Source organism: Loxodonta africana, chromosome 24, assembly GCF_030014295.1.
Source record: "Loxodonta africana isolate mLoxAfr1 chromosome 24, mLoxAfr1.hap2, whole genome shotgun sequence".
NCBI lineage: Eukaryota > Metazoa > Chordata > Mammalia > Proboscidea > Elephantidae > Loxodonta > Loxodonta africana.
Window position 1 is genome coordinate 34,187,568 of NC_087365.1, and position 16,861 is coordinate 34,204,428.

The 16,861-nt window shown below is 42.4% G+C and overlaps 1 protein-coding gene across 3 annotated transcripts in view; it reads left to right on the forward strand.

The window, feature by feature from the left end:
• ACSS2 (acyl-CoA synthetase short chain family member 2) overlaps positions 1-16,861 on the forward strand; it is a 73,707-nt gene that overhangs the window by 46,428 nt on the left and 10,418 nt on the right. For 2 of the 3 annotated variants that reach the window (XM_003411514.4, XM_023550164.2), the window contains exons 3-8: positions 13,893-13,984; positions 14,182-14,285; positions 14,542-14,614; positions 14,908-14,983; positions 15,159-15,273; positions 16,056-16,094. In XM_003411514.4, coding sequence (XP_003411562.1) covers positions 13,893-13,984; positions 14,182-14,285; positions 14,542-14,614; positions 14,908-14,983; positions 15,159-15,273; positions 16,056-16,094 — 499 coding nt within the window. The remainder of the gene's footprint in view (positions 1-13,892; positions 13,985-14,181; positions 14,286-14,541; positions 14,615-14,907; positions 14,984-15,158; positions 15,274-16,055; positions 16,095-16,861) is intronic. The other variant, XM_010591630.3, reaches the window with a different exon arrangement.

Below are 16,861 nucleotides of genomic sequence, written 5' to 3' on the forward strand. Positions count from 1 at the left end.
AGTTTTGGTTTGGTTTTTATGAATTCCCTAAACTTGTGTTTATCTGGAAGTGTCTTAATTTCACCTTCATATTTAAAAGACAGCTTTGCTGGATATAAGATTCTTGGCAGGCAATTTTTTTCCTTCAATTTTTTAAATATGTCATCCCATTGCCTTCTTGCCTGCATGGTTTCTGCCGAGCCGAGTAGTCCGAGCTTATTCTTATTGGCTCTCCTTTGTAGGTGACTTTTCATTTATCCCTCACTGCTGTTTTAATTCTCTCTTTATCTTTGGTTTTGGCAAGTTTCATTATAATGTGTGTTGGTGACTTTCTTTTAACATAGCTTACGTGGAGTTCGATGAGCATCTTGGATAGATATCTTCTCATCTTTCACAATATCCGGGAAGTTTTCTGCCAACAAATCTTCAACACTTCTCTCTGTATTTTCTGTTATCCCTCCCTGAAGAAACTCTTCTTGATGTGACTCCATATCCCTTTCTTCAACTTCCGTGCTCTTTTCCTCTCTGTGTCTACCACTTTCCCCTGCATATCCAGTATCTATCTTCTATGTCTGTATCCTCTATTACCCCCTCTCTCCTTCCATGTTTCCTCTCTCTGATCAGCCTGGATCTAGCTGATCTTATGAGCAGAGATAAAGTTTCCTCATTCATTCTTTTAACTATTCATTTCATAATTATGCATTAATTACCCCCATGTGCCAAAATTTGTGCTAGGAACTCAGGAGAAAACAAATAAAAAGATATTCTGTCTACTTTAAGGACAGACATATACATATTATAAAGCTAGGGGGGAAAAAGTGCCAAGCGTTGTCTTTAGGCAAAATGGAAGACGCAAGAATAAATCAATCGGTCAATCAATTGTGCTAAGAGACAATCTTTCAGAAATGATTTGTAAAGTTGTCTCTTTCCAGATTAACGTGTGTGTTTATTTTAATTCCTATCAAAATCCCAATGAAAAATTTTTTAAAGATATAATTCACATACCATAAAATTCATCCATTTGAAGTGTACAGTTCAATAGTTTTTCATATTTCACAGAGTTGTACAACTATCACCACAATCAATTTTAGAGCATTTTTGTCTCTGTTCTCCCCGCCAACTCTCTCCTCCCCCAGCCCTAGGGAACCACTAATTTACTTCCTGTCTCTTTGGATTTGTCTTTTCTGGACCTTTCATATAAATGGAATCAAACAATACGTGGCCTTTTGTGTCCGATTTCTTTTGCTTAGCATGGTGTTTTCAAGGCTTGTCTATGTTTTGGCATATATTGGTACTTCCTTCTTTTTTATGCACTTACAATGTGTAGGGTTCTGTTCAAGGCACTGGGGATTCAGCAGCAAATAAGACCAACTTGGTCCCTACCTTTGTAAAGCTTATAGTCTAGTAAGGGAGGCAGATAGTTAGGAAAAACAGGGTAAACAAATAAAACAATTACACCTTGAGAAAAATGCTATGAAGAAAATAGAGTATTGTGATAAAGAATAAAAGGAAGGGGTGATGCTACTTAGGGTTGTCAGAGAAAGCCTCACTAGGGAGGTGGCAAGATCTGAAACATGAAATATGGTAAACTATCCAAAGAGTTAGAGAGATATAGTAAAAGATCTTAGCATGCTCTATTAGTCAGAAGGTCAGTGTGTTTGGAGCCTAGTGAGCAGAATGGGAGATTGGCACAGATGAAGTTGGAGAGGATGCAAGGCATAGTAGAAGTTTGGATTTTCTTTTGAGTACAATGGGAGTCATTAAGGGGTTTTAAGCAGGAGGTGATGTGATCTGTTTATGTTTTTAATAGATCATCTGGATGATTCATGAATTGGAAGGAGGCAAAAGAGTAATGGGAGACTGGTTAGGGGGCCATTTTTGTCATCCAGGCAGGAGATGAAGGTGGCTTGAACTAGGATGGAGGCAATAGATTTACAGGTATTTAAGACTTGCTGTCGTGTCCCTCAACATGTTCTCTTTTCTAGGCTAAACATCTCAGTTATTCCATTCTTCCTCTCATAACAGGTTTGAGTCTTCTCACTGGGTGTTTTTCCTCTGGAAGGCCTAATTCACCAGATTCAATCCTGCCCTTTGATATTTTCTATGAAGAACCCAGTTTTCACCAGCAATATTCCCCTCATGTCTTTACTCCTATCCTCTGTCTTACTTTTCTGCTAGTCTAGAGAGCCGAAATCCTCAATCCAATGACTGTCTGTCTCTTATAAAGAAGGGATCCCTAGTTAGTCTTTCAATAATTTGACCATGAACCTTGAGTACCTATTGTGCCAACTGTACTTGGAGAAGAGCATGAGGGAGAAGACATAATTTCTGCCCTCTAAGAGCCTGGAATGTAATGGGAAAGGTAGCACTCAAATAACTATAATCCAAGGTAGAACAGATGGATCACAAGGAAAGTGAGATAAAGGGCCTTGGGAGGAAGGGAGAACTTTCAGCTTTTGGGGTGGGGGGAGAAACTAGGTAGAGAAAGAGGGAAAGGAGGGAAGACTTCATGGAAGATGTTAATTTCAAGCACCTGGGCATGAGGTGCAGGGGCAGGGAGTGCTCTTTTATTTGGGTGGTCAAGGATGACCTCACTGAGAAGCTGACATTTGAGCAATGACCCAAAGATAGGGAATACAGCCATGTGGATATATGGGGGAATAATGCTCCAAGTAGAGGGCATTATGTGCCCCCTGAGGTTAAGTGTGTTTGATGTTTTCCCCAAACACTAAGGAGGCCATGTTCCTGAGGCAGAGTGAATGAGATGAAGAGAGAATAGTAGGAGATGAGGCCTGTGAGTTAGTGAGGGACCAAATCATGTAGGAACTAGTAGGCCATTTGACTCAAAATTATATGGGAAGCCATACAAGCATTTTGAGCAGAGGATGACATATGATCTGACTTACCTGATGGTTGTTTTGAATGAGGGTAGTAGAGGTAGACACGAAGAGAAGTAGTCCAATTCTAAATATAATCTGTATCAATAATGGATTACAGTAAATTTGGAGAGTGTAAGTGATGAGATAATTGGAAAAGTCCCCCTGGAGATGTTTCCCTGGAGGAGGAAGATCAAAAGGACCCAGTGACTGTATACTTTGGGTTGTCTCAATAACCATATGGCTTCCAGGTAGGGGGAAGTAGCTTAGTCTGTGGCATGGGTTCCCAATTGGTAGCCCATTAGCAAATCTCTCCTTAATAATTTTGTTTGTCCCACAGTATTTAAAAAAAATTTAAATTAGTTGTTGACACTTAAAAATTCAGAAGTTTAACAAAAATGGATTCCAGGCCTCTCTTGAAAAACTGAAAAAATTGGCAACACTGATCCCTTATTCCTAGAGGGCAAAAATTGACAAGATCCAAGTTTAAGTACTGGGTTCTGCCTTTTGCCAGAGTGTATATTCACCAGTTTTCCAGACCCTGCCCCTCCCTGTTGTTTCCCCAAAACTGAAGCTGTCATTGCACTTGTGCTGCTGTTCTTTCCTAGAAAAGTTAAGAAGATGAATTATTTTTTGTCTTCATCAAAAGAAAAATTTCTTTTTTTATTTAAACAATTTTTAATATTTCATTTAATCCAGTATATCAAAAATATTATCATTTCAACATGTAATCAACATGAAAAATTAGTGAGATAGTTTACAATCTTTTTTTCATACTAAGTCTTCTAATCCGGTGTGTATTTTACACTCACAGTGTGTATTTTACACTCACAGTATGTATTTTACATATCTCAATTCAGACTATCCACAGTTCTGGTGTTCGATAGCCACATGTGGCCAGTGGCCACCACACTGGAATTAAAAATAATTTTTTTTAATTGTGCGTTAGATGAAAGTTTATAGAGCAAATTACTTGCCCATTCAATAATTTGTACATAAAACACTCCATGACATTGGTTTCGTTCCCCACAATGTGTCAGCACTCTCCCTATTTCTCATTCTAGTTTCCCCGTTTCCTTTCATCCTGATTTTCTACCCATTCTTACCTTCTTACCTTTGCTTTTGGGCAAATGTTGCCTTTTTGACCTTGTATAATTGATTGTTCTAAGGAGCACATTCTTCTCAGGTGTTATGGTTTATTTTGTGGCCCTGTCAATGATTTGGCTGAAATTGGTCTCTGGCAATGGCTTCAGTTCCAGTTCAGAAGGGTGTCTTAGGGCCACAGTCTTGGGTATTCCTCCAGTCTCTGTCAGACCAGTAAGTCTGTTTTTTTTTTCGTGAATTTGACTTTTTGTTGTACAATTTTTCTCCCCCTCTTGTCTGGGACCTTCTGTTGTGATTCCCAGTCAGAGTGATTGGCACCATCTAGTTCTTCTGGTCTCGGGGTCTTGTAGGCTGTGGTACATGTGATCAGTTCGTCTTTTGGACCAATCACTCCCTTGAGTCTTTGGTTTTCTTCACTTCTCTTTGCTCTGGATGGTAAGAGACCAATAGTTATACCTTAGATGGCCATTCACAAGCTTTTAAGACTCTAGACGCCACTCACCATAGTAGGATGCAGAACTTTGTCTTTATGAACTATGTTGTGCCAATTGATGAAGATGTGCCCTGAGTCTGTGTTCCTTTGCCTTTGAGCTAGGAATTTCATCCCACAAGGTGTTTGCTTATGTCTAAGAAGTTGTTCTGACTATGGCCATTGTGTGCTTTATTGTCTATATTAATACATAAGCAGCACCTACAGTTATAGTTATGGTATGTGGAAATATATGTACCACCCAACCTATATCTTCAGGTAGATGTATTCCCTTACACTCTCTCACACCTCTTGGCATACCTATCTACCTATTGAAAAATTTCTTTCGATGTGGTCCACATCACTTACTTGCATCATCTGCCTAGGCCCTGTAGATTTTATTGCTTACAACTAACTCCCAGTATAGAAGAAAAAGGCTTGGACCCTGAGTCCTGGTCTCTGCTCTGTCAGCAACCCACCATGTAATTCTGTCTTAGTCATCTAGTGCTGCTGTAACAGAAATACCACAAGTGGATGGCTTTAACAAAGAGAAATTTATTTTCTCACAGTCCAGAAGGCTAGAAGTCTGAATTCAGGACTTCAGCTCCAGGGAAGGCTTTCTCTCTCTGACGGCTCTGGAGGAAGGTCCTTGTGATGCGTCAGTCTTCCATTAGTCTGGGAGCATCTCAGCTTAGGAACCTCAGGTCCAAAGGATGCACTCTGCTCCTTGCACTGCTTTCTTGGTGGTGTGAGGTCCCCAACTCTCTGCTTACTTCCCTTTCCTTTTTATCTCTTGAGAGAGAAAAGGTGGTGCAGGCCGTACCCCAGGAAAACTCCCTTTACGTTGGATCAGGGATGTGACCTGGGTAAGGGTGGTGTTACAATCCCACTCTAATCCTTTTTAACATAAAATTACAATCACAAAATGGAGGACAACAACACAGTGCTGGAAATCATGGCCCAGCCAAATTGATACACATGTTTTTGGGGGGACATAATGACAAACCCCAAGCACAGAAAATAGCCTCTGTGGATATCAGAGTTAGGAGACTAAATTGGATGGATATTCTTTTAAGAGCTCTAACATCCTGAAAGACTTGGGATATTGCAGTTGGCCAGTACCTCCCCACCCCTGCAACTAGTCAGTGGTTCCAGCCCGGTGTGTATGTCAAAGAAAGAAGACACTGACTGGAAGGAGTAAGGTGCTTCTATCAATAATGTATAACTCGAGCCCACAGCCAGGGAGAAGAATGTGCACTGTGGTGTGTGTGTGTGTGTAGCTGGAAATGGGCTTAAGTAGCTATACTTCTATGGGTTGAGCTTATCTGTTCCTGTGTACCTTCTATGGATGGACTTTATTCTAGGTGCTAGGGATGTAGCAGTGAACAAGACAGACAAGATCTCTGTTCTCATGGAGCTTATATACTACAGATAAAATACAAAGAGTGGGAAATTCTAGCAAGAAAACAAACCAAAATGATTCAATAGAGTTTGTGGAAGGACAAGCTGTACATGTAAATGGGTATGTAAATGGTGCATGTACTTGCAGATGGGCCCATGTCTGAGTCCTGGGTACACATTTTTATACTTATTTGTGCAAATGGGCTGGTTTTTGCCTAAAGTGTTTGTATATTAATGTATGTGATTTTATGTTTGCTAGTGAACACATGTGAGCTGTGTGTGATACCCATGTGGAGACATGTACATGAGTATGTGGTATATGTGGGCATTCAGCCCTAACTGGATACATTCTGAAGGTCCTGTGGCACTTGTCAGTGGGACAGTTAAGGAAATGGCATTTCTGTCCCTGGCATTCAGGTCCATTTGCCAGCCTCCTCACTCCCTGTTCCTTCCCAGTTTATTTAGCTCCCTGCTTGCTCTGCTCAGTCCTAGGAGGCCAAGCCAAGGAGAGGACAATAACTGACTTATTGAGCCAGGACCTGGAAACAGTCTGAGAATCTTTTGTGTAATGTCTGTAAGTAAGAAAGACCTGTCTTCCCTGCAGTCCCTGTCCTTCACACTATGAGGGAAAAGATTCCTGACTTGAAGTCAGAAGACCTGAGGATTTATGCTTGGCTCTACCGCTTATTATAGTGTGACCTTGGCCAAGCTACTACATCTCTTTGGGTTTCATAATTACTCTGGGTAGTAAGAAGAGCCTGGAGTGCTTAGGGACAGCTGTGTAGCGCTGGTGTCTAACGGGGAGAGAAAGGGCATTCTGAGAAAGGAAATGACGTGGTCAAAAGTGTGGAGGTGGGCCTGAACTTTGTGTGTAAGGGAAGCCAGGAGGAAACCACTTAGAATAAAATTCGAATTTCTTACAATTGCCTACAAGGCCCTGTGTGATCTGGCTGCTGCCTGCCTCTCATTCTTACTCTCCTTCTTGCTAACTGTGCCCCAGCTAGGCTGGCTTCTTTCAGTTCTTTGAATAGACTAAGCTCATTGTTGACTCAGTGCCTTTCCATCTGATATTCTCTCTGCCCAGAATATTCTTCTCAAGTATTCATATGGTTGCCTACTTCTCATTACTCAGGTCTTAGCTCAAATATCACCTCTCCAAGGAGAGGCCTTCCTTGATAATTCTATCTAAAGTAGTTGACCCCTAGTATTTATCAATATTTAAAATGCACATACTCTTTCACCTGACAATTCTGCTTCTAGTGGTTTATCCTACAGATACACTTGCAAGTGAGTAAAATGACATGTGAATAAAGACATTCACTGAGGCATTTATTTGTTAAATGAATTATGGTACATCCAAACAGTGGAATATTATATAGCTGACAAAGAGAATGAAACAGCTGTATATGTCTTCATGGGGAATGATATCAAAGTGTATTGTTAAAGTCTTTAAAAAGCAAAATGATTGAGCTCTACACTTAAAGATTTGTGCAAATTTTTTTTAATAATTTTTTTATAATAATTTTCATTGAGCTTTAAGTGAACGTTTACAAATCAAGTCAGTCTGTCACATACAAGTTTATATACACCTTACTCCATACTCCCACTTACTCTCCCCCAATGAGTCAGCCCTTCCAGCCTCTCCTTTTGAGACAATTTTGCCAGTTTCTAACCCTCTCTACCCTCCCATCTCCCCTCCAGACACGAGATGCCAACACAGTCTCAAGTGTCCACCTGATACAAGTAGCTCGCTCTTCATCACCATCTCTCTCCAACCCATTGTCCAGTCCCTTCCATGTCTGATGACTTGTCTTCGCGTATGGTTCCTGTCCTGGGCCAACAGAAGGTTTGGGGACCATGACCGCCGGGATTCCTCTAGTCTCAGTCAGACCATTAAGACTGGTCTTTTTATGAGAATTTGGGGTCTGCATCCCACTGTTCTCCTGCTCCCTCAGGGGTTCTCTGTTGTGCTCCCTGTCAGGGCAGTCATCGGTTGTGGCCGGACACCATCTAGTTCTTCTGGTCTCAGGATGATGTAAGTCTCTAGTTCATGTGGCCCTTTCTCTCTCTTGGGCTCGTAGTTATCGTGTGACCTTGGTGTTCTTCATTCTCCTTTGATCCAAGTGGGTTGAGACAAATTGATGCATCTTAGATGGCCGCTTGTTAGCATTTAAGACCCCAGACGCCACATTTCAAAGTGGGATGCAGAATGTTTTCATAACAGTATTATTTTGCCAATTGACTTAGAAGTCCCCTTAAGCCATAGTCCCCAAACCCCCACCCTTGCTCTGCTGACCTTTGAAGCATTCAGTTTATCCCGGAAACTTCTTTGCTTTTGGTCCAATCCAGTTGAGCTGACCTTCCGTGTATTGAGTATTGTCCTTCCCTTCACCTAAAGTAGTTCTTATCTACTAACTAATCAGTAAATAACCCTCTCCCACCCTCCCTCCCTCCCCCCCTCATAACCACAAAAGTATGTATTCTTCTCAGTTTATACTATTTCTCAAGATCTTATAATAGTGGTCTTATACAATATCTGTTCTTTTGCCTCTGACTAATTTCACTCAGCGTAATGCCTTCCAGGTTCCTCCATGTTATAAAATGTTTCACAGTTTCGTCACTGTTCTTTATCGATGCATAGTATTCCGTTGTGTGAATATACCACAATTTATTTAACCATTCATCCGTTGATGGACACCTTGGTTGCTTCCAGCTTTTTGCTATTGTAAACAGAGCTGCAATAAACATGGGTGTGCATATATCTGTTCGTGTGAAGGCTCTTATTTCTCTAGGGTATATTCCGAGGAGTGGGATTTCTGGGTTGTATGGTAGTTCTATTTCTAACTGTTTAAGATAACGCCAGATAGATTTCCAAAGTGGTTGTACCATTTTACATTCCCACCAGCAGTGTATGAGAGTTCCAATCTCTCCGCAGCCTCTCCAACATTTATTATTTTGTGTTTTTTGGATTAATGCCAGCCTTGTTGGAGTGAGATGGAATCTCATCGTAGTTTTAATTTGCATTTCTCTAATGGCTAATGATCGAGAGCATTTTCTCATGTATCTGTTAGCTGCCTGAATATCTTTAGTGAAGTGTGTGTTCATATCCTTTGCCCACTTCTTGATTGGGTTGTTTGTCTTTTTGTGGTTGAGCTTTAACAGAAAGATATAGATTTTAGAGATCAGGCGCTGGTCGGAGATGTCATAGCTGAAAATTCTTTCCCAATCTGTAGGTGATCTTTTTACTCTTTTGGAGAAGTCTTTAGATGAGCATAGGTGTTTGATTTTTCGGAGCTCCCAGTTATCTGGTTTCTCTTAGTCATTTTTGGTAAGATTTGTGCAATTTTTTGCGTACAGATTATACTCAATAAAATTTTTTTATGAGGATACAGAATAATGTATATAGTATGCTACCATTTGTGTAAGAAAAAGGAGAACATATAAATATAAACGCATGTATGTAGTCCCTGGGAGGTGCAAATGGTTAATGCCCTCAGCTGCTAACCAAAAAGTTTGGAAGTGTGAGTCCACTTAGAGGCACTTTAGAAGAAAGACCTGGTGATCTACTTCCAAAAGAATCAACCAGTGAAAACCCTGTGGTGCACAATTCTACTGTGACACACATGGGGTCACCATGAATCAGAGTTGACTTGTTGGAACTGGTTAATGCTTGTCTAACAGGCCTGTCCCTTGGGTAGAGCAACTTTCCCCACCCTACCACTCCATGCTTGGCTGGGGACTATGTGATGCTTACCTGTTTTCTGAACAGCATTAAAATTCAATTTTAAAATTTCTGTTTTCAACGGTATCCCAAGGATCTTATAAAAGATGCTAACAATGTAGCCTTCTTCCAAAGTGATTATCTTGGTTACTCCACGCTGATTGAGTTGCCTTTGGCCCTCCATCCCACTAGGGATGGCCCTGTCTGTATGTTGACTAACTCTGGTATGTGACTCAAAATACTAATGACAGTGGTTGCGTCTAGGTAGGGTGACTGGGAGACAGGGATGGGAGGGACACTTGTCATTACATATCTTTTTATACAGTACTGTTTGTATGCATTACCTATTCAGAAAATCATGAAATTAAAAAAAAAAAATCAAGGGGCACATTCTTGTAGGTACATCTGTGCATACAATCACAAAAATTCTTTTTTTTTTTAATTAATTTTTATTAAGCTTCAAGTGAACATTTACCATTCCAATCAGTCTGTCACATGTAGGTTTACATACATCATACTCCCTTCTCCCACTTGCTCTCCCCCTATTGAGTCAGCCCTTTCAGTCTCTCATTTCGTGCCAATTTTGCCATCTTCCCTCTCTATCTTCCCATCCCCCCTCTAGTCCAGAGTTGCCACCACACTCTCTAGTGTCCACCTAATTTAATTGGCTCACTCTTCATCAGCATCTCTCTCCCCCCCGCTGACCAGTCCTTTTCATGCCTGATGAGTTGTCTTTGGGGATGGTTCCTGTCCTGTGCCATCAGAAGTTCTGGGGAGCATTGTCTCTGGGATTCCTCTAGTCGCATTCATATCATTAGGCATGGTCTTTTTATGAGAATTTGGGGTCTGTATCCCATTGGCCTCCTGCTCCCTCAGGAGTTGTCTGTTGTGCTCCCTAGCAGGGCAGACATCAATTGTGGCCGGGCACCAACTGGTTCTTCTGGTCTCAGGATAATGTAGGTCTCTGGTTCATGTGGCCCTTTCTGTCTCTTGAGTTCTTAGTTGTCGTGTGGCCTTGGTGTTCTTTCTTCGCCTTTGCTCCAGGTGGGTTGAGACCAATTGATGTATCTTAGATGGCCGCTTGTTGGCATTTAGGACCCCAGGCGCCACAATTCAAAGTGGGATGCAGAATGTTTTCATAATAGAATTATTTTGCCCGTTGACTTAGAAGTCTCCTCAAACCATGTTGCCCAGACCCCAGCCCCTGCTCCACTGACCTTTGAAGCTTTCATTTTATCCCGGAAACCTCTTTGCTTTTAGTCCAGTCCAATTAGGCTGACCTTCCTTGTATTGTGTGTTGTCTTTCCCTTCACCCAAAGCAGTTCTTATCTACTGATTGATCAATAAAAAACCCTCTCCCTCCCTCCCTCCCTCCCCCCTTTGTAACCACAAAAGTATGTGTTCTTCTCCGTTTTTTCTATTTCTCAAGATCTTATAATAGTGGTCTTATACAATGTTTGTCCTTTTGCCTCTGACTCATTTCGCTCAGCATAATGTCTTCCAGATTCCTCCATGTTATGAAATGTTTCAGAGATTCGTCACTGTTCTTTATCGATGCGTAGTATTCCATTGTGTGAATATACCACAATTTATTTACCCATTCATCCGTTGACGGACATCTTGGTTGCTTCCAGCTTTTTGCTATTGTAAACAGAGCTGCAATAAACATGGGTGTGCATATGTCTGTTTGTGTGAAGGCTCTTGTATCTCTAGGGTATATTCCGAGGAGTGGGATTTCTGGGTTGTATGGTAGTTCTATTTCTAACTGTTTAAGATAACGCCAGATGGATTTCCAAAGTGGTTGTACCATTTTACAATCCCACCAGCAGTGTATGAGAGTTCCAGTCTCTCCGCAGCCTCTCCAACATTTATTATTTTGTGTTTTTTGGATTAATGCCAGCCTTGTTGGAGTGAGATGGAATCTCATCGTAGTTTTAATTTGCATTTCTTTAATGGCTAATGATCGAGAGCATTTTCTCATGTATCTGTTAGCTGCCTGAATATCTTTAGTGAAGTGTGTGTTCATATCCTTTGCCCACTTCTTGATTGGGTTGTTTGTCTTTTTGTGGTTGAGTTTTAACAGAATCATATAGATTTTAGAGATCAGGCGCTGGTCGGAGATGTCATAGCTGAAAATTCTTTCCCAATCTGTAGGTGATCTTTTTACTCTTTTGGTGAAGTCTTTAGATGAGCATAGGTGTTTGATTTTTCAGAGCTCCCAGTTATCTGGTTTCTCTTAGTCATTTTTGGTAAGATTTGTGCAATTTTTTGAATACATATTATACTCAATAAAATTTTTTTATGAGGATACAGAATAATGTATATAGTATGCTACCATTTGTGTAAGAAAAAGGAGAACATATAAATATAAACGCATGTATGTAGTCCCTGGGAGGTACAAATGGTTAATGCCCTCAGCTGCTAACCAAAAAGTTTGGAAGTGTGAGTCCACTTAGAGGCACTTTAGAAGAAAGGCCTGGTGATCTACTTCCAAAAGAATCAACCAGTGAAAACCCTGTGGCGCACAATTCTACTGTGACACACATGGGGTCACCATGAATCAGAGTTGACTTGTTGGAACTGGTTAATGCTTGTCTAACAGGCCTGTCCCTTGGGTAGAGCAACTTTCCCCACCCTACCACTCCGTGCTTGGCTGGGGACTATGTGATGCTTACCTGTTTTCTGAACAGCATTAAAATTCAATTTTAAAATTTCTGTTTTCAACGGTATCCCAAGGATCTTATAAAAGATGCTAACAATGTAGCCTTCTTCCAAAGTGATTATCTTGGTTACTCCACGCTGATTGAGTTGCCTTTGGCCCTCCATCCCACTAGGGATGGCCCTGTCTGTATGTTGACTAACTCTGGTATGTGACTCAAAATACTAATGACAGTGGTTGTGTCTAGGTAGGGTGACTGGGAGACAGGGATGGGAGGGACACTTGTCATTACATATCTTTTTATACAGTACTGTTTGTATGCATTACCTATTCAGAAAATCATGAAATTAAAAAAAAAAAATCAAGGGGCACATTCTTGTAGGTACATCTGTGCATACAATCACAAAAATTCTTTAAGATAAAAAGTATTTCTCCGCAGTCACTCATTATTATCATTCTGCTTTATTTCCTTCTTAATGCTTATAATAATCTCAAATTATCATGGTTATATTTGTTATTTGTTTATTACCTGTACTATTACTGGAATAAGCTTCATGATGCCAGAGACCTTGCTTGTATTGTTCATCAGTGCCTTGTCTCTATACGTGTATTAAAGCACACAGTAAACAAACAAACAAAAAAACCCAAACCCGTTGCTGTTGAGTCAATTCCAACTCATAGCAACCCTATCAGACAGAGTAGAACTGCCCCACAGGGTTTCCAAGGAGTACCTGGTGGATTCGAACTGCCGACCTTTTGGTTAGCAGCTGTAGCTCTTAACCACTATGCTGCCAGGGTTTCCGTAGCACATAGTAGGTGCTGAATAAACGAATGAACAAATGAAAGAAGACCGAAGGAAAGCAGACTGAAGCCTAGGGAGGAATGGGAGTTAAGGCTGAGTCGTAACCCGTTGCCATCAAGCTGATTGTGACTCGTAGCGACCCTATAGGACAGAGTAGAACTGCCCCACAGGGTTTCCAAGGCTGTAATCTTTACTGGAGCATACTCTCACATCTTTCTCCCATGGAGCAGGTGATGGGTTTGAACCGCCAACCATTTGGTTAGCAGCCAAATGCTTAACCACCATGCCACCAGAGCTCCTCTGAGGCTGAGTAGGTAGGTAGAAATCAGCTGATAGAGGAGGTAATTCTCAAACTTTAAATTTTGTCAGAATTACATACTGATTCCTTACACGAGCCTGTATAAAGAGGGCTTAATAAAGAAGCAGATTCTTGGGCCCTGTGATTCTGATTCAGTAGGTCTGAGCTGGGGCCCTGGAATCTACATTTTAACTATTTCCCTAGGCAATTTCGGTGCAAGTGATTTGAAGACCCCACTTTAAATAACACAAATGCAGTCTTAATACCTCACTCAGGAAGAATCATACCTGTGATATCATTTTCCGTTAGATGTAAGAGAAGGGACCATCCCCCCATTTTATCATTAAAACTGAGGCTCAGAGATGGACAGTGCATTTTCCAATGAGACACAGCATGTGTGTAAAGTATCTTGAAAGGCCAAAGCATCTGACCAGTCAACTCAGGTTGTGGTGGCAGGCGACTTACCCACATAGGACATTCCTAGGCCTTGGTGTTACTGGATGGATTTTATGACTATCCATGTTTTTTTGTTTTGGAAAGAGGTTATACTCCCTAATGACTGGTTCTTTCTGGTGTATCTCAGGGAAGGCAATGAGCCAGAGGAGACTACTCAGATCACCTACCATGAGCTTCTTACCCAAGTGTGTCGGTTCAGCAATGTTCTACGAAAACAGGGTGAGTGTGGAGGTATGGGAAGGGGACTGAAGGGTTTAGCCTTGGGATATCTGAGGACTTACGGTAAGTGGACAAGGAATAGAAGGAATCTGGTAACAGGAACAGAGAAGGCCCACTGGTAGGGGCCAGCTGTATGGGAAGGAGTGAATAGGAGCAGGAAGGATCCATGGTTGATGGTCTGTGTCCTTTACCTGCAGGGATTCGAAAGGGTGACAGAGTGGCCATCTACATGCCCATGATCCCGGAGCTGGTGGTGGCCATGCTGGCATGTGCCCGCCTTGGGGCTCTGCACTCCATTGTGGTAGGAGTTTGGGCTGGTAAAAGTGGGCAGGGGTGGAAGATAAGGCTCTGGAGAAGTAGGTTGGGCCTGGATGATGGAGTGTCTTAAATATCAAACTAAGGAGTTTAGAATGTATGTACCATAGGTCCATATCAGTTATCCAGTTTCTACTAGGACCCTAGCTTAGAGAACCTAAAGATTTCATGCGTGACTCTGTTCTTTGTTCACTCAATCCTTGGAGCCTTCCTTTCTTCTCGGCCTTTGTTCTCTTCCCTAGTTTGCAGGCTTCTCTGCAGAGTCTCTATGTGAACGGATCCTGGATTCCAGCTGCAGTCTTCTCATCACTACAGGTGACTAATTCTCTTACCCCTTCTCTAAACTACCCCCCCAGCCCCGCACTCAGAGTTTTGGTCTTCGATCAGCTTGTTAGTATTTGGGATTGCTCAGCATAGAGAATATAGACTGTTTGCCTTTCTTTTCCTTGTCCTACCTCAGATGACCCTCTGTCAGCTTAAGTCAGGTGGAAAAGCCAGAATCAAGAGGCCCACTCAGAAAGGGTTCTGTGGACATTGTGCTCACTAGGGTTAAGGGGCTAAATGTGTGTTGCCATTCTAAGGCATGGAATATCTGTTGTTCCCCAAAGATGCTTTCTATAGGGGGGAAAAGCTTGTGAACCTGAAGGAGCTGGCTGACGAGGCCCTGGAGAAGTGTCGGGAGAAGTAAGTGTGTTTGGCCAGATGGCTACTGCCTTGGGTCCACTGGGCCTTTTCCCAGTGCCAGGTTCTGGGGCTCAAAGTCTCTTTATCCCCCCTACCCTAGATGGACCTGAGCAGGTCCTGCCAAATTATCTTTTGAGCCAGCCAGCCCACCACTTCAGGCTTTTCTTTTCTCCAGGAGTTTCCCAGTGAGATGCTGCATTGTGGTCAAGCACCTAGGGCGGGAAGAGCTGGGCATGGGCAACTCCTCCAGCCAGCCCCCCCCAATTAAGAGGCCATGCCCGGATATGCAGGTGAGTCTGGTATTTCTCTGCCCTCCTCTAGGCTCAAATTGGCTCCCTCTTCCTGCCCAGGAAGTTCTTGGTATCCTCCTTTGCTTCCTCATCATAATGCTGAGGATCTGGGAACAATCCTAGGAATGCCTCCTGTGGAAGAGCTAGGAGCTGGGGACTTTGTCTTTGAATGTGGGTAGAAAGCCCCTTGTATCTCAGGGGAACTTAGCATGAGAGATTGTGAGGAAGACCCTTGTGCTAGCTGGGATATTCACGAGGGATCTTCAGGACTTGGGCTTGAGTTAGAAGTGTGATGACTTGGATGACTGTATGTAGTCACCTTGATTACACTGGGCTGTGGCTTGTACCTACCTTTGGGAACTAGGAAATACTCATACTCCCCATGGAAGAACCTGGATTTGGGCCTCAATATATGGCCCTTGTTAGGTTTGTGTACAGTGCCTCTGATGGGAACATTAGAAAAGCCCTGTGGTGGCCTCCAGATCTGAGGGGCATGAGGGATGAAAGTTCTGGGGTCCAGAAGGACAAAAATTTCCTGAGATTCTGTGACTTGAGGGGCCCTGAGTTGTCTTGGGGATAGAGAGGCTACATTGTATTCTTGGGTGGTTGGAGAGCCCCATCAGCATAAGGGTTGGGATCAGGATCAGAAAAATGGAGGCTGGGAGGACCAGTGAGATAGAGCCTGAGAGCAGGCAACCAGGGATTTGGGGCAAACTGATCTTTCCCTCCCACTCCCCTATTCTCAAGCCCTGCTCACCAGCTTTTCCATGGGCTCTTGACAGGGAAAGCTGAAAGAGAAATCCAAGTGCATCTGGCCCCAGGTATCCACCTCTGCACTGCCTTGGGCACTACTTACCTGTGTGCTTGTCTGTGTGTCCAGCTGCTCTTTGCCTGTTTGCCCCATTGAGGTGGCTGCCAGACCCAACCCCCTTCCTCCTGCCCTTGGCCCCTTGCCATCTAAGCCACTCTGAAGGATTGTGAAACCAAATATCTCTTGTTGCCTCTCTAAACTGGCATAGAGCATGGATCTTAGAGAAGTAGCAACAGATACCCAATTTCACTCCTGCTGCTCAGGACCTTTGTGGGAGAGGGGACCGAGTAAGTTGTCAGAAAGCATTTACTGTGCATTTAGCTGGGGCAGGGCCAGGAGACAGGAGGAGGACCATATGGAGGAGGTACAGACTCTGACCTGGGGAATTCACTATCTAGTTTATATACTACTTTGAGATTTATAAACTGCACATAAATTATGAAATATAATTAAGTGCCAAATGTAACAAAAATCTCCTTGTAGATAGTTCTAATAAGAAAGATACTTTTAAGCGAGGGATCAAAGCAGATTAGTATAGAGGAGAGATTGGGCCTGGAATCCAGAAACCTGGACGTGAGTTTTTAGCTGTATGACCTTGAGTAAGTCACCTCTCCTCTCCAGGCTTCAGTTTCCTTATCAGTAATGGAGAGATGATAATATATGCTTAAAAAAACAAAACATAAAGTCTACTGTCCCTCTGAGTTTTACAGTCCTCATAGGGTGTCTTACTCTAAACGTGCTATGATCTACTGCTTAGGTTAGTGGTAGATAAAAGCC